Source organism: Balaenoptera ricei, chromosome 12 (assembly GCF_028023285.1).
Source record: "Balaenoptera ricei isolate mBalRic1 chromosome 12, mBalRic1.hap2, whole genome shotgun sequence".
NCBI lineage: Eukaryota > Metazoa > Chordata > Mammalia > Artiodactyla > Balaenopteridae > Balaenoptera > Balaenoptera ricei.
In genome coordinates, this window is record NC_082650.1 from 45,179,279 (window position 1) to 45,197,816 (window position 18,538).

The window sequence follows — 18,538 nt, forward strand, 5'->3', positions numbered from 1 at the left end:
TTATTTCCTTATTTGTTTCAGCAGGGCAGGGACTTTCCTTAAATCCTCTCTCATAGCTATCTCCCTTTCACCTGCAGATGCTTTTAAAAATGTTTTGCTAGAAATAAAATATGCAGGAAGCAAAAACATAAAAGGAAAGAAGCAAAAATTATTTTCCTATTTTCATATAATTTTAGTAAGCATCATTTTCTGTATATCTCATATGTGTATAATCCTGAACAAAATGATGATCCAGGCCTTAAAGAACTTGGGATTCATTCATTCATTCATCAGATACTTATTTAATGCATACTATGTGCAGTTGGTATTCAGAAGGCTGGGCTACAATGGTAAACAAGACAGTCCCTGCCCTCGTGAAGTGTATATTCTAGTTGGCAGTGGAGGGGAGATGCCAACTAAATAGAAAAGACACACTCGTATAGGAAAGATATCTACTTATTTGTTGTGTTACTCTGGTTTTTACAAGACTAAGCAAATAGTTGAAATCAAGGAAAGCATTTTGATTTTCTTTCTTTTTAAAAAATTTTTATTTATTTTTTGGCTGCATTGGGTCTTTGTTGCTGCACGCGGGCTTTCTCTACTTGCGACGAGTGGGGGCTACTCTTCGTTGTGGTGCGCAGGCTTCTCATTGTGGTGGCTTCTCTTGTTGCGGAGCATGGGCTTCAGTAGTTGTGGCGCTCGGGCTCAGTAGTTGTGGCTCGCGGGCTCTAGAGTACAGGCTCAGTAGTTGTGGCGCACGGGCTTAGTTGCTCTGTGACATGTGGGATCTTCCTGGACCAGGGGTCGAACCTGTGTCCCCTACATTGGCAGGCAGATTCTTACCCACTGCGCCACCAGAGAAGTCCCACACTTTAATTTTCTATACAGACTCATGATGGGTTGGAGTAGAAATGAGGATTGCTTTCTTACACTGGAAATTTGAGAGAAATCTGGAAGCAGAATATTATGCTAGCATTATCTCGTTTGGGAAGATGAGGTCATCAGAGTGTCAGTTGGATTCTCCCACTAAACAGTAATAAACTCTGCAGCCTGGGTATGGCACTCTCCTTGGAAGGGCAAGGGGGGAAGGGGAAGACATACTGTTCAGACTCTTTAAAGCTTCTGCTAGGATGTGCCATATATTGTGTTTGCCCCCACTCCAAAGCAAGTACAAAGCTGCATCCTAAGTTTATGGGATGGGGAATGATGCGCCACCTATTGCAAGCCATTGCAAAGGCCAAGAGAGAATGATTCACTGACCTCATGTCTCATATAAGTAAATGCAATCAAAGGGCTCAAAATCCAGTAGGAGAGGTACAGTATAAATTACAGGAGCAATACTGTGGAATGACTTCATAGCAGAAGTCGATGTGCAGTGGGATATGAAGGGCCAAGTGAGCTGCTCTGCTTGCTTGAGTCTAGGGGCTTCATCGAGGAGGAGACGCCTGAAATGGGCCTCGAAAAATGAACTTGTCTATAGCACGTAAATAGAGTGGCATTGTAGTTGGAGTAAATAGTCTGTGCAAATGCACAGAAACAAAACACCATGGTGCATTCAGGAAACTACAGATAAGTGTTTAAACCTTGAGGGTAGGGTGCAGGAGAGAATTCCGTTAAGGCGTGTGAACTTTAGGCAATGGGGTGCACTTGAAGAGCTTTAGAAAGGAGAATAACAAATTCACATTGTGTTATAGAAGATGACTCTGGTGACTGTGGAAGCTGGACAGTGACGCAGGACACAGGGAAACCAGTGTATGAGCTTACTGCAGTGGTCCAGAAGAGAGGCTTTAAGGGGCGCGCCACAAGGTGATGGCAGTGGGGAGTACGGGCTGACAGGACATAATGCTGGGCCAGAGATGAGAAGTCAGGGAGAGGGAGGAATTCGGCATGACCCCCAAATCTCTAGCTTTACTGTCTGGGTTTCAGGATGGCAGTGCCCTTCACTGAGATAGAATATTCAAGCTGGGGAGGAAACTTGGGGAGTAAGATAATGTGAATGAAAATTTTGACTTTGTACATTTGAGGTGCTGGCAGGGAAGTTGAGTGAGCAGCTTAGCAGAGAGAGACTGGGGGGTCATTGCACATTCAGTACAGTCATCAGAAGCCAAATGTCTGCAATATTCCTAAGAATGGTTGTGAGAGCTGATATGGTGGCCCAGGTGAGAACCAATATAGAAGGAGAAGATGGAGGCAGAGAAGCCTGAGAACCAGTAAGAATAAGAAAAGTAGAATCACTGTGTTAGATGGAGGAATGTTCAACCTGTGTTTCCCTTTAAAAGTGTCAGTTGCAGAAATAGACCTTCTCTGCAGCATTATCCTCACCTCAAGATTAAATAGTACCAATAAGCCTACTTGCTCCCGGAGCTGTGAGCAGTGTCTTGTGAGAGTTGCCTAAAAATACTTGCTGTTTGGCAATAGAAGGAGACAGCTAGTGGAGGGATGAAGAGTGTGGCGTGGGATTCAGAGTCTCGTTCCCTGGTTTTGACTCACAGAGTGAATATTTTACCTGCTTTGTATCCAGGGGAAAAGTATTTAAATCTCCCTCGACTTTAGTTTCTCCTCTGTAAAATGATGAAAATAATATCCATATCCCTCAGGGTTGGTATGAGAATTAAATAAAATACTTCACAAAAAAGCACTTAGCACAGTGCTTGCTGAAGGCAGGTGCTCAATAAAAATCCAATTGCTTTTATGTTTATGCGTCAAGAATATTACCTTTTGCACAGAAAGATGGAGGTGTTGGCCCACCTTGCATTGGAACATGTACTTTGAACTGTTTTTCTGGGGTAGTGATGAATCATCCTGAGTACCCACGGTTGTTTACCTGGTTCACCCCTGAACTAGTGAGAGTCATTAGGAAGATGGTTGGCCAGCCTTCAAAGTGTAGCCTGTGACTAGGAGATGGTTTGTCTTTATATGAAGTGTTACCTTAACGTGACCGGAACTGTGCTGGCCGGAAGTTATGACAAATGAAACCAAATCTAAACAGACTTGTGTAAACTTTGCCTAATACTTGTCTGAAATAAATAGCAGGAATATATCTTATATCAAGGGTCCTCATTTAATATGAAGAAATTTCCAAGAATGAGAGCTCTCTGCTTTTGGAAACACGAAGGAATAATGAGCAAATTACCAAAAGTTGTCTTGCATATGTAAAAACAATGAAAAAAAGGAAGGAGACGGTATTCTGCTGTGAAAATCAATTAGCTAATACACGAGAAGGTCCTCTGTATTTTCACAAGAAGATAAAAATTGATTTCAAGGTATTTCAATTATCATCCATTACATATCTCCAGGACTTTCATGTTCACTCTGTTTAACATGTCTCCTCATTACCGAAATGGGGTGCAGAGAAGAAGAGAGATTCAGGGACTGAGTTCTCCTTCATCATAGAGAAGGCTTCCTCAGGGTTTGGGGAGAGTTTGATAGGGAAGGGAAAGATGGCATTCTAAAAGTCCTAAAACATTCTCCTGAGAAGTTAGTAAATTATTACTTGAAAAAAAAACAACAACAACTAAACAAAATAGGAAACAGGAAATAAACAGTTAAAGGTTTCTACTATTTCTACTGTCATTCACAGGACACCCTAGATGACTAGACTTGGATTCCAACCCTGCGAACAAATAGTAGTTTATTTTGAAACTCTAGGCTCATCAGTAAAAGAGGCATTTAGACGAAATCATCTTTAAAATTTCTTGTCATTCAGATATCATATTCTCCTTTCGTTGATAGAATAGTAGGATTTGCAAAAACTGTCTAGTCTCATATTGCTCTTTCTAAGATCTCTTATAATTTGAAACTTCTAAGGGGAGCATCAAACCTCCCATGAACAGAAACCCCAGAGAACCAGCCTATTCTGGTGTTGGGCAGTTCATTTCATTAGAAATTCTTTCTTATGTTTAGTAGATGTGCCATTTTATTTGATTATTTATCACTTCATTTGTGAATGTGTTTATTTACTTCTACGAAAGGATTTAAGTTGGCTTACATTGCTGAAACACAGTGCAAAATACAGCTAAACATAAAAAAGGCAAATCAATGAAAAAGAACAAAGAAATAGATCTTGCTGAGCCTCAAGTGGGAGATAAGTATCACAGTTTAGAAATCAGTTTAGCTGGGAGTTCTCCGGCAGTTAAGGCAGAAAGGGAACCATATTGCGCTTCTCACTGGGTTACGGAAGAAGAGGTGCATTATATTTTAAGCGTTAAGTTCAAAGAGAAATGAGTTCATGGGGGGGTCTTTATATAAAGAATATCAAGTATCATTATAGTCAGTGTCTTGAGCAGTATATGTGGACATTGTCTTAGGTAGTTAATTCTTACGTTGCCTCTCTAAAAAAGTGGGAAGCATTATGTATATATTTTTATTTTAAATTCACTATACCTTCATTACAGTTGGTTTGGAAAAACAGAGTGAGTAAAATACTCACAAATCTGCCAATCTCACTCAGCTGTTACCATGTTGGCAAATTGAATCATCTTGGCCCTCATGCAGTTATGGTTTTCACAAGGAACCTCAGCTGGGTTCCTTCAGCTGGAAAAGGCTCCAGGATGTTTGAGCAGCCAGATGTATCCTCATGTTTAAAATAATACTATTCTCTTAATTTTGTATCCCAATTATTTCACTTAACACATTATCTATTTTTTCTTGTTACTACATAATTTTTATGATTATAGTTTTAACTCTTAATTTTCAGATTTGCTACAATTTTCCAGTCATTTAATGCTGTAAAAATGCTGCAGTGAACATTCTTATACATATTGCTTTCCCTGTTTTGGCTGATGAACAGTAGTTAGTTTCCTATACAAATGTTTTCATTGAATTTCATGTTGGAAATGGGCCCACATTAGTGGACATTATAAGAACCAGCCCTTTGCAATGTGTTAGTGTATTTACTATTAAGAATCTTGACGATGATATTGCTCATTACATTTTCTCTGTGTGTGTGTGTGTGTGTGTGTGTGTGTGTGTGTTTTATGAAGACCTATGTGAGAAATTTCTCTCTCATTTCAGTACCAGCAATAGTGTTTTGGTTTTTTTTTTTGAGTAAGAGTTTATTAATATTTTATTCAGGGACTCAGGTAACTGAATGAGTTTCTCTCATGGTTTTGAGCTGTCAAAAATGCGGAGAGCCAAATCTTTGGCCCACATCTAGCAAACATGGATGGAAGTCTAAAGAATACCCTACATAAAGCATACCAGCCTTGTTCCTGGAGTCATCGTCCTTTCCTTTCCTTTTTGTCCACTTATCTTAAATTTCATTTTATTTTGATAATGTATGCAAGCCTTTGGATCTTTCTGGAACAAAGCAGATATATAACTAAATGAATGCATGTAAATACTTGGATTATTTCCTTAGGGTAAGTTTTGGAAAGTAGAAGCACTGGCTTTCATGTCACATTAAATCTTAGTCCAGTGAAAGCCTTTCTGTAGGAAACTGAGATAATATAATCCATGGATGTAAATTCCTGATGATTTATTGCAGATATAATACTGAATGAGAAGTTAAGAGTCCCGAGAGGAATAAAAAGTCAAGTTGTTTCCCAGAGACTTTCTGTGCAATATCAGATGCTACAAATGCTATTTTCATGTAAAACTGTGGTAGATGCTTTTTAATTAAATTATATGACAAAATATTGAATGTTATATTATGTATTAATTAAAGTGATGCTCATCTTCATAAGGTATCATATGTATAAACAACAAAACTGACATTTTGTTCTGAAAATTTAAGAGCCAGCTTTGATTGGGGATTGGCCTGTTTTAATAAGGAGTTAGACCATAGGGGTCTTGAGGATAAGACCAACAGTTTTCTCAAAAATATCCTAAGTATTTGGACAGATATGTGGTTCAGGCTCATGGATTTCCATGCTATATAATATGGAAGAGATAGTTGATGTTTGCACGTAAGGGTAGTTGATTATGTTGTCTTTGACTATAAAAGTACCTCAGCTGGTCTACTGGACCGGTAACAATGCTGGAAGACCTCAGGACATGAGAGCTATCAGATGTATCTTCAAATAGATTTTTTAAGTTTTTTGAGTCACCTAATGTAGACATTCTCTTAATGAGTCTTCACTTAACCTAGCAGTTTAGTAGTCAAACTTACTGACTGATGTCCACAGCACACTGAATATGCCTGGCTGGGAGACAGGTGACCTTGGGGACCCAGTAGTTGAGTTTTATGCATGAAGAGAGTCAAATCAGTTTGTTCCTTTTGGTTTAGTGGATTTTTTCTTCATCAGAAAAGAACAAGTCTTCTACATGATACCACTTTAATATTTTGAGAGAGGTGTAATTTCTTCTTTCAAAACTACTCATACAGGAATTCTATTCTGTTTGCTGTAGAACAAAACACAGTGTAAAATGGGTGTGTGTGTTAGATTCTGTTTTAATGGGGGAGACAGTGTAATAACTCAATTTAATGTTATTTACTTACTGGTGTAGAACTATCTTAGCATGATTTCTAAAGCAATGGTATAGGAGGTGTTATCATGATTCTCTTTATAATAGTTTTGAAAAGTACAAACCACCCTTCCAAAGAGAAATCAAAGAAACAGGAGTTTACATGTGTAGGAGTTCTCTCACACAGAATTAATGGCAGTTTCTTCACTTAATATGTTTGGTAGCCACTATGTTATGTAGCCTTTATTGTGCAAAGAGTGGAAACTTTTACTTTGGAAGTGGCTCTCTTGTTGACAAAGCTATTTGATAATACTGATATTCTAGTATAGTACTCACACATTGCACATTTAGAAATGTCTATCATCCTTTGTGAATAATGACACTCAAACTATCCCTGTGAGAGTATATAGATAAGATCATTATTTTCATTTTCTAGATAAGGAAACTGAAATGAAATTCCTTGCCGAAGGTCAAAGAACAAATCACTGGGAGAATTAGATTAGGGCAGTGAGTTCTTGATTTTCAATCCTTTGCTCAATCATCTAAGTCATATTGTTTTACCCAGTATGGGACCAGATTATTTTCAGTCAGTAAGAATAAGGCTGTGCCCAGATGATGCCGGAAGACCAGCTGAAAAATGAAACTCTGCTCAGTCATTTGTTTATCTGTAAAATGCCAAACTACTTGTTATACTGATATTTTTCACTAAGCCTAATAGGTTGTCTCATGTCTTGCAGACATAGCCTCTAACTTAATGTTTATATTGTACTAAAATTAACTTTAATTTCTGGAGGTTCTGTCTTTTAAAAACTTAATTTTGGAATATCATAATTATTTAATATGTTCTGAATAATATGTTAGTCATGTGGTAAATTGAGGAAAAAAACTCTTTTAAAGTGTTTTTTGATGAAATCTCACTCCTTTGTGCAGTGGTAGACAAACTCTTTTCTATCATCAGAGACTATACGATAAGATCTCACCATTAGGAGAAAGCTGGGCTTCTACGTCTGCCACCAACTCCTTATAAATTCATTTGGGCCTGGCATTTAGGACTGAAATCATAAGACTCCATCTATATCACATGCATTCTCGCAGAATTAGTTACCCTGGATGTGAAGGTGGCCAAATAATCAGGTGACCAGTGCCATGGTCCTTATAGAAGGTCATGGGCAGAAATAGCTGAATCCTTTCAATGTTCAACAAACCTTTATTGTACTCCTCATACATACTTACCTTCATCTCTACAATATATTCTAATTCTTGGACATGTTCTGGTAGATTAAGCAGTTGACAGGTGAAACATTTTCCCCTAGGTCAAACAGCATAAATGAGAGTCAAGATGTATACTCAGAATGCCTGGCTTTTCGTAGCTCAATTCATTCAATTGTGATGCTACTGAGTTTGTTGATGGATGATTCCATTATATTTTATATAATGTTTACATGTTTTGCAGTTAAACTACTAAAATGCTTAACTAATCTGAACTCATAGTAATTCACAATAAGAATGGCACAAGCATTATCATTCACTTATAGCCTGTAGAATTTGGAATAGGTTTGGTTCAATAATAAAGATCAAAGCAAACCAGAAAAGGAATAGAAAATTCATTTCTCCTTAGTTCTGAGACCTTCTGAATTCAATCTTTATTAGGAATGACAGTTTTCAAATGTGTGGACTCACTACTAACAAATTAAAATCACTTAAAAAAAACACTTATTTTGGATTTGATTACTCAGGAATACAATATTAAAAGTGCCTTCATCCTGACTATGGTGTATTGAATTTCCCTGATGTAGCTTCTGTGATCTAATTTAAAAATTATATATATATATATATATATATATATATATATATATATATATATATATATATATATATACATATATATATGTATATGTATTTCAGTCTTGGCTAGACTGAAAACTTAAATGAACTGCATATAAGTAATCTATGATGCTGGTCAGAGATGGAATACTTATTCCTGTGTTATGTTGCAAAGCTCAAGAAATTAGATATAAACATGAATGACTGTCCTCTAATAGTATTTATATGCTGGGGCTAAGTTTTTTTCCTCTATTTAAAAATAAAATTCCAGGGAAGTCTTGACTTAAAAGTATTTGTATAATTACCTGTTTAATTTTGCAGCAGACATTTCAGAAGCTTACATTTCTCTTCAAATCCAAGAGTTAGTGACATCATTCATTCATCTAGCAGATGGTTATGTTAGTTGTTACTCTGTGTCAGGCTCTGAGTAGGTTTTAGTTCAAGACACAGAGTCCCTGCCCTTCACAGAGCCGCCTCCACTGAGATAAATCCACCGTCACAATTAAACTGGGTAATGTGATAGAAAGGAGCTGGGAGGAGTACATGCAACAGGGTGATGGGGGAAGGCTGGTTCTGAGTATTTAAATTGAGACCTGAAGAGGGGCTGGCTACTAGAAAATTCATAGAAAAAGCATTCAAGTGGTGTTCAAGGCTCCAAGGTGAGAATTACTTTTTTTTTGGTAATGTGTAGTTTTCACAATTTGTAGTTTTCTGAAAGCACTACAGAAAGAAATGAGAATTCAGAGAGAGAAAGCAACAGCCATTAGAAATGTTGGAACATTAGAGTGGAAACATTTGGAAATTTGGAGTTTTCTTAAAGCCTGCTCTTTTAATGATGAAGAAATGGAGGCCCAGTGACATTGCCATGTTTTGGTCACATACTAGTTAAATTGTAACCTGGGTCTCCCATCTTCCTGTCTATAGCTTTTTTCTATTAAACAAAATTACCTTTATTGTGCTTGACAACTCTAGATGTATTGAAAGTATTGGTTTTTACAGTTGAGAGTTTAAACCTTTATCTACAAATAGTTGGCAAACATTTATTTAGGCTTCCTTTACGATCATTGGCAATTGCCAAAGCCATATCAATCATTGGGATTTGCATCCCTTATTAAGAAAATCACAAAGAGTATTTTAACCTTTCAGTCGTCTATTGACTTTAGTTTCTAGCTTAGAAATCATTGTCTTTTGTGATGCATTAAAAGGGAATTCCTAAGTTTAATTTCCATGTAGTCCACTTCAGTTTGGAACCAGATATGGTCCATCTTGATTAAAAAAGGAGAATTTTTTTATTGCCTCCCATCATTTCCAATTATAGATCTGTTGGCTTGCTAGACATCTCAGTCATACTTTATGCACTTTTCTTTTTGATAAATGGCAAATGAATTTTCAGGCCAACAATTTATATAAATTGCAGGTATAATTTATACTTAGCTACCTTTCTACTTATAATATTTTTATTACTTTGTGGAGAAATGAATTGGGGCTAAAATTGTTTACATCTCTCTTTGATTTTTTTGTTAGCCTTTTAATCCATAAATGGGAATCTGTAATGAGCTTAGCTCTGTATCCTAATAAAACCCCTCTGTTTGGTGATGATTATATAAGGCAATTAACATTGCCCCAAGAGTTGTAGTCAGTGGGAATGATAATTTGACAGATCAGAGAGTACAAGGATGTGTTCCAGACACTTAAAAAATTGTAATTTAAGAACCTTATATTACTTTTGGAGGAGCTAAATGTTTGCCTGCTCTCTGCATTTTATTATAAAGAACCAAAAATAAAATATTCTCCTGTATGCAGATGAAATGATTTTTTTCAGTTTTACTGAGGTATAATTGACAAATAAAATAAAAAGGTATTTAAAATGTACAACATGATGATTTGAAATATATATACATTGTGAAAGGATTCCCCCTCCCCACATCGAGTTAATTAACATATCTGTCACCTCACATATTTCTCTCCGTTTTTGGTGAGACCATGTAAGTTTTACTCTCTTAGCAAATTTCAACTGTATAATACAGTGTTATCAACTTTAGTCACCATGTTATATACTAGATGCTTAGAACTTACTCATCTTATAGCTGAAGTTTTATGCCCTTTTACCAACTTCTCCCTAATCCTGCTCCCCCCAACCCCATTCCCAGGCAACAATTTTTCTACTCTGTTTCTATGAGTTTAATTTTTTTTTTAAAGATTCCACATATAAGTGATACTACGCAGTATTTGTCTTCCTCCATCTTATCTCACTTAGCACAATAGCCTCAAGGTTCATCCATGTTGCTGCAAATGACAGGATTTCCTTCTTTTTTTAAGGCTCAATAATATTTCTCTCTCCCTTCCTCCCTCTCTCCCTCTCTCCATCTCTATCTGTATTTATATCTATATCTACACATAGATTTTGCTTTCTGAGAACACTATTTTATTTTAGTGTCCATGTTATAGAATTTCATGGGAGGAAATCCTCCTTTGTCTCTGTACCAGAAAGAACTGTTTCTAAACATCTTTAGTGATTCTATCTTATGAACACTGTGGTTTCTGAAACTCTTTCCTTCTTTACATTGCTAGAATGATAGAGTCCATTTTATAGCTGTTTTAAACAAGTATACTAGGCCTCAAATCAAAGTTTTGTTTTTAGTGCTAACTGTACTCTTTTATTTTTATATTTCCTTTAAAATATGATTCCACATTCTTTTTTCCTTTTTAGTCTGCTGTATGTCCTTTGTAAGCTTCCTGAAGTCTTTTCTGAAACAAAGTTGAGAAATAAATAGAATTTGTTAAAATTTTATTCCATGCATTGAAACTATCATCACAAAATAAGCAAATCTAAAAAAAAAAAAAATAAGCAAATCTCCTTTGCTTTGGCAAGAAGTTTATTAAAAGGACTTATTTTGGGTTCCAGTTTTAGACGAAGGGGTTGTGAAACACTACAGAATCAGAAGACTAGATGCAGGGGACTTTTTCCTCACCCGGAGAAGAACCTTTTCAACACTGAGTGAATTCGTGAGTCACTACACCAAGACAAGCGATGGCCTGTGTGTCAAGCTGGGAAAACCATGCTTAAAGGTGAAATGCTTTCAAGCTGTGTTCCTTTATTTTTGAAGTTAATTTTTTTCCTTCAGGTGTTGGAGTTATTTGTCATGTGATATGTCAGCTCAGAAAAAAAGGTCCTTGAATACCCAAGGCACAGATAGGCAATCTGTGGCCCCTAAGCCAATACGGCCCCACACTTATTTTTACAAATAAGCTTTATTGGAACATACATGCTCATTCATTTACAGATTGTCATTGCTTTTTTGCTATAATAGCAGAGTTTAATAGCTGAAACAGAGACTATATGGCTCACAAAGCCTAACATATTTACCGTCTCATTCTTTTCAGAAGTTTGCCAAGTCCTAACCTCAAGCAACCACTGAACACAGAAAATGTTCATTCTTTGCACTAAGAAACTAATCTGGTATCTTTGTTATTGCAGCATTTAATGATATGGCTGGAGGGGGAAAGAAGTTCTGGAATACAATTCTTACTTAGATGATCTGTATTCAAGATTATTAACATGAAATGACCAGGTTCATTATCTGGTTGTCTGCATATAGATATCATTTAACTGTTCTAACAGTTTGATTGTTTGGCCTGGCTGTTTAGTGGGAGGAGGTAGCATTTATAGAATTTATCTACATCTGTCATTAAATTCTGTTGTTTGCATGTTTTACCTAAATGTGTTTAAAGTTAAGTAGTGATCATACACCTCAGTGGGGCAAGCCCTCAGTTTCGCATCAGAGTTCAGGTCTCAGGTACTGTCAGTGGTATAGCCAACCCTGTGGTTTATACCTGGATGACCGGTGAAAGCTTCCTTGTGATGCCTGATTAGAACTCTACAGACAATTAGAAGCTGAAGAATTCTGTCCCATATGCAGGGAATTTATGAGTTAAATCCTGAGACGTGAATAGGCAATTTTGGTATAAGTATGTACATCTTAGATGGTACAGGAATGACCTCACAAGAGTATCTGAGCTTATGCTAAGAAATAGTTCGCCTGATACAAAGATATGACTTAAAAATTCTTAGTTTAACCAATATTGTTGAATTCTGGTAGGGAAAAGAGTTTACAAAGCGTAGATGATTTTCTGTGCACTCAAGATGCTGATGACTTAGTGGAGGAGATAAGATAAATTTCTAAAGGCAGATGACAAACTAGACTATGCACTCTAGGAGAGCAGAGACCTTACCTATTTTATTTACAGAATGGAACCTAGTTGGTGCTTGAAAAAAATTTATTTATTAAATAAATGAGTAAATGAGTGAACAAATAAGTAAATGAATTTGAAAAAAGATGAAATTAATTATGAGAAATTTTGTGATACATATGGTAAATGCTATAGGCCAAAGAGTTGGGGAGATAATTGTGGATGAGATGGAACTTCAGTTTAGCCTTGAAACTTGATTTATGTAGGCAAGGAGGCAAAGGGAACTCCCACCACATAGGTGGGAGGGAGGTATTTGGGTGTCATGTGGGACAGATGGGCAGCAAGGTGCCCGACTTAGCAGGATTTGGGAGATCAGCTGGAAGAGGCAAAGATACAGATTCTACCACAGTTGCTTTCCATTTAAAAGTAATTCGAATAAAATTTACAATATTTTGTTTTTAAAAATGATGTCTCTTTTCAAAAGTACCTAGACTGTTATTTTCAACCAAAAAGTTGTTGAATGTAACTTTTTTCTTACCAGTATTCTAATTATTCTGTGAAGCAGATACAAGTCCCAGCTCCCTTTGATTTGTCATATAAAACCGTGGACCAGTGGGAGATCGACCGCAGCTCCATACAGCTTCTGAAGAGATTAGGATCTGGTCAGTTCGGCGAAGTGTGGGAGGGCCTATGGAACAATACCACTCCGGTAGCAGTAAAAACATTAAAACCAGGTACGAGAACGAGAATGGCAAAGGTTAAATGGCATATGTTGATACTTATAAGCTCAACTTGCCAGTGTAAATGACCAAGAGGTCATGGGACAGCCAGTGTGGGCACCAAGCAAGTGTTATAATCACTTTCTGTAGTGACCACAATGATCTATCCCAGCACCTGAGATTTTCAGAATTACTGCAGATATGATTATGATTTTGAATCCTAATCTTATTAACAACTGAGACTAAACTTTATTGTCCAATCTGATCATTTTTTTCCAAAAAAAGAAGCAGCTAGCTATCCATCCTAACACTGCTCTCTAAGGAAGGCCTTTTGGAGGTCAAAAGAGAACAAAAAAATCAGATTTCTTGTATTAAAAAATAGCGCCATGATAGTTTTCTCTCCAAGAGGAATAATTAATATTGATTTACAGTGTAATAGCAGCAAACAGCTTTGGTGATTGCTTAAATGTCTTCACTTCACTGGGGCCATTAATCAATCTTCTCAGCTATTTATTGCTTAGCAGACTACCACGCAATAAAGACGAGCCTGAAATCAACTCCCACAGTAGCTTTGACAGGCAAAAATTAATATTTAATGTAGCATTACTAGCTGAGTTGAGATTGGGTCTCTTTTGCTGTGCAGCTGGTCAGCTGTAACCAGCGTAGCCAAGGAGAGCTCTGAGCAGGCTTCCCCTGCAGAGGCTCCTGACGTACCATGGTTTCAGCTCTAGCGGATGGTGTGATTTGGCAATGATTTAAGTGTCCTGCATTCCATGAATCTGACGGCCACCCAAAGCATCAACATAGAAACATATTGTAGATAAATCATCTGAATGGAGATCATAATTGCTGCTATCACCGGAAACTTCATCAATCAGATTATTTGGGGGTGGGGGAATGATCCTACTATATCCGTAACTAACCATAGGCCAAACTAATTATAATAACCAAAAATGGTCCTTTATTATGGTTTGGATGCCTCTTTTATTCTTAGCTCCATTTTGCCACAATGATTCAGGACTTCAATCCTATTTGATTATGTGGAGCAGAATAGTGGTAGAGATGGAAGTGAGGGAGCTCAGCAAAAATTGATGGAGAACAGAATAGGCCATTTCCCCCTATTCTCCCTCTGTAAGTCCTTGCCTCTTCCCCTCAGCCTGTGAAGAAATGCTTACAGTTGATCTGTCTGGTTTTCCTAAGAATATGCATATTATTAATAATAATACAAATATAGTCAACACTCATTGAACACATATGTACCAGACAATGCTATTATCCTGACAATGATTTTATGTCAGTAGGATTATTAGCCATGTTTTACAGATGAAGAAACTAAAGTTCAGAGACGTTTGGTAACTTGTTCAGGATCACACAGTGAGCTAGGATTTGATCGAGCCTGGGTAGTGAACTTCTAGACTCTCAAAAGGCATACCAAAGGATAGATTGCCTAAATGCTTTATGTGAAATGATCTGCAGGTCACATGTAACTCTTTCTAACTGCATATTAATAAACAGAGTGTTAGCTTGGAATGTCAAAGCTTATCCATGCCTGGGGTTCAAATATTAGCTGTGAAGTCTTCTGTATGAGAGAATGAGGAACGAAACAGACTCTTTAAGCATCAGTGAAAATGATATTTGCACTATCCATAGTGAATACTGAGATGTGAAGCGACAGTATTCCTTCAGTTACAACAATGGCTCTGAAACATCATATCCTAAAAGAAATAAAAGATTTTTAAATGACTAAAGAAAGGTAACTCCAGGTATTCTTTCTCTTAGGTTTTATTTGATGTTAACTGTTGATACTTGGCACTTTGCATGGTGAGTCAGAGTTGAGCCATTTAAGTGCAATTTAATTGTAGATGAGTCTTCAAAATAGGCTCCAATATCTCCCTTATCATTTGGTCAAGCTATTAAAACCAACTGTGGAGATATCAATACAGGAGAAAATGTTGAATATCAGCTTCAATAGGAGGAAAAAATCACTAAGTTTTGGGAGTGGCCCTTGAATGTTTTCTACTTGGCCTACACTATGGATATATGTCCTTGCAGAATTAAAGACATAAATATGGCAGAATGTCATTGCTTTTTAGGAAAGTTATCCAGCTCTTCCCACAGTGGGTACCAAGGACAGGGCAACTATTAGTCTCTGCATCCTGGACAGAAAAACTCGCTGCAGTAATTAAACATTCCGTGTCTTCCAGTGTTCATATTAATAGAATGTCTTCTCTTTGTGTTCCTAAGATGCCTGCCTTGTTTTATCAATTAGACTGTCAGTGTTTCCTTTTTCCTTCATTTTTCACATGAACCTGAATCAACCTCTCTTCACCTACAGGTCATAATACATAAGCTGCACAGCCCTGATGCACCAACACATCAGTTATTAGGTTGCCCTGGTTGAACTGATTCTCTTCCTTGATAAATCTGAAGATTTGTGACACTGATGCTCTTACTTTACTGAGAGGCAGGAAGCAATCTTGGTGATTCCCACCAGGCTGCTGTGAGGATAGGAATGCCTCAGTAACATAAAGTGATTTCCCCTCTTCTTGTTTCAGGTTCAATGGATCCAAATGACTTCCTGAGGGAGGCACAGATAATGAAGAACCTAAGACATCCAAAGCTTATCCAGCTTTATGCTGTTTGCACTTTAGAAGATCCTATTTATATTATTACAGAGTTGATGAGACATGGAAGTCTGCAAGAATATCTCCAAAGTAAGCTAAATACTTAATAAAAGGAAAAAAGAGGAATTTAGTTTAGCTAGTCCTATAAATGTCAATTTAGCAAGGCTTCTATAACCCAGAGGATATCTACTATGGTATATCTGTGACAATGAATGTCTTACCATTGAATTGCTCAACTACTCTTTAATAGGGTATATACTGTGTACTCAAAGGGAGGAAAAATATTTATGTAGTGGAAGAACAAATTGTTCACCATAGACATATCAGAGTACTTAAATGTCATGTGGAAAATTGAAGAATAGATGTTTTTCACGATGCTTTGTTTCCTACAATAACTAATTGAACATTATCAGTCATGGACCAGTATTTTCTATGGCCCAGAATTAGGGGACATGGAATGCTTTCGGGGGAAGGGAGGGACAGGCACCCTCATTTTTCTCTTTGCCAGTTTTGGACAACATTGTGCTTGTTGGAATTTAAAATACTTCCAACCGCTAGGCAACATTAGAATATTCAGACTAAGAAGCAGAAGTATACTATTACTTTATTTTTACATCTGCTTCCTGTAGTCTGAGAAGACTTAAGGGCACTGTAGAATTTTGACGTTTATTACAAATGAATAATTTAATAAGCAACAATATTATAAGCACTAAAATGAGATGTTCAAAGAAGTAGAGATCAAGTAATGAGAGAATAATCCATGCTTTAAAAAGAGGCGTTTTCTATACTTTCTTGGAATGTCAGAGTAGGACTGATAGAATGTATAGAGGTAAAGGGAGGTGAGAATAATGGAACAAAGATATCGGAAAGATAGGGGTATTCTCTCATTTCAGAGTGACCTGTGAAGCTGGTGATATTAAATTGCAAGACTAGATAGGAACAAAGGACATAAGACTTGCTAAGTGCTGTTAAAAACAAAAATATACCTAGCTCCCTTGCATAAAGATATCAAATTTAACAGTATTAGATTGTGTTACCCACCATAGAGAGACTAACCTCAGCCATTGACTCCTTTTGCCTTATTCCCAGGGACAAAAGTACAGGAACCATTTCAGGTCATCTCTAACGAAAATGCTTTGTCAAATTATAAACATTCGCGCTGTTAAATCTCACAGTCAATTCTCAATACTCAGATCTATCAGCAGTATTCAATTCAATGGACACTGTCTCCTTCTGGTAACACTACCTTCTGGAAACACTACCTTCATTTGGCTTCTGGGACACTTCATCCAATGTCCTTTTCTCTTCCTTTCTTGCCAGTTCTTCTCAATCTATGTGATTTCTCTCATCTCCCACACCTCTCAATATCTTGGAGTTTCCCAAGACTCTTTTGCAACATCACCAGATTCCTTGCTAATCTCAACCAGTCTTATTGTTTAATAACATTTATGTATTACCAATTGCCTAAATTATATCCCTCCATTACTTCAGAATCATATATCCAACTGCCTTCTTAACTTTTCCACGTGAACACTGTATCAGTCTGGATAATATGGGTATGACGCAGTAACAAACCCCTCCAAATCTCAGAGTCTTAACACAGGTGTTTATTCTTGCTCATGCAACATGTGAGATATAGATTGGCTGGTGACTCAGGTCTTTTGATCACCTTGGCAGCAGCAGGGAATATGACTAATCTCATTCTGGCTCTTAAAGCTTCTGACCAGGAGTGATAGAGGTAATTTCTGTGCCCTTTTCATTTGGTTAAATCAACTCAAAGGGAGTAGAGGAGTATAGCCCTCTAAAGTGCTTAAAAGCAGGAAAAAACAGAAGTTTGCAAACAGCCCTCATTTCTACTACATATGTCTATTAGATGTCTCAAAATAATTTGTCCAAAAACCGATCTCTGATATTATCCTCAGTAATCTGCACCTCTTGTGGTCTTTCCTTCTCTGACAATGTCAACACACAGGCCTAACATCTTGGAGTCACCTCTACTTCTCACATCCTATATCTGACCAACCAGCAAATCCCACAGGCTTGCTTTCCAAATATATCCAGGATTTTACCACTTCTCCTACTCCAGTCCGAGTCATCATCACCTCTCTCCTGGATTCTGCAGTAGCCTTCCAATTTGTCTCCCTCTTTTGGTTCTTGACCCCTTCAGTCTCTTCTCAACACAGTAGCTGGAGAGATCCTGTTAAAATGTAAATCAGGTCACGTCCCTCCTCAGCCCCAAACCTTCAGTGACTCCTTTGTTCTCTCTGTGTAACCCATAAAGTCCTGCCTGACCTGGCTCTCCATTACCTCTCCGACCCCATCTCCCACAGCTTTGCCCTGGTTCACTCTGTCAACTACACTGCCCTTCTTTGCTGCTCTTTGTATCTTCCAGATGTGCTCTGCTGCAGGCCCTGCGCACTTGCCGTTTCCTCTACCTGAAAAATTTTCCCGTTACTTATCCGCACAGCTCATTTTCTCACTTCCTAAAGTCTTTACTTAGGTATTCCCATTACAGCGAGTCCTTCCTGGGTCACCCTCTAAATTCTAAAATTTAATCTCCCTTTGCTGACTCACTGTATTCCTCTTTCCTGCTTTTTGTTTTCTCTTCCTAGCTGTTAGTCGTCATATAATGCATGACATATTTATGTAGCTTATTTTTAGTGTCTTCTAAAATACAACTTGGAGATGACAGAGATTTTTCTTTGTTTTAGTGCTAGAACGGTGTCAGGCACACAGCAGGTGTGCACTAATTGTGTGTTGGCTAAGTGAATGAATAAATTAATGGATAGATTAAGT

At 37.3% G+C, this 18,538-nt stretch overlaps 1 protein-coding gene across 1 annotated transcript in view; it reads left to right on the forward strand.

Annotated features, from left to right (window-relative positions):
* The window catches only part of FRK (fyn related Src family tyrosine kinase), a 94,369-nt gene that overhangs the window by 67,133 nt on the left and 8,698 nt on the right, over positions 1 to 18,538 (forward strand). The window contains exons 3-5 of the mRNA XM_059941988.1: positions 11,114 to 11,277; positions 12,965 to 13,133; positions 15,674 to 15,832. Coding sequence (XP_059797971.1) covers positions 11,114 to 11,277; positions 12,965 to 13,133; positions 15,674 to 15,832 — 492 coding nt within the window. The remainder of the gene's footprint in view (positions 1 to 11,113; positions 11,278 to 12,964; positions 13,134 to 15,673; positions 15,833 to 18,538) is intronic.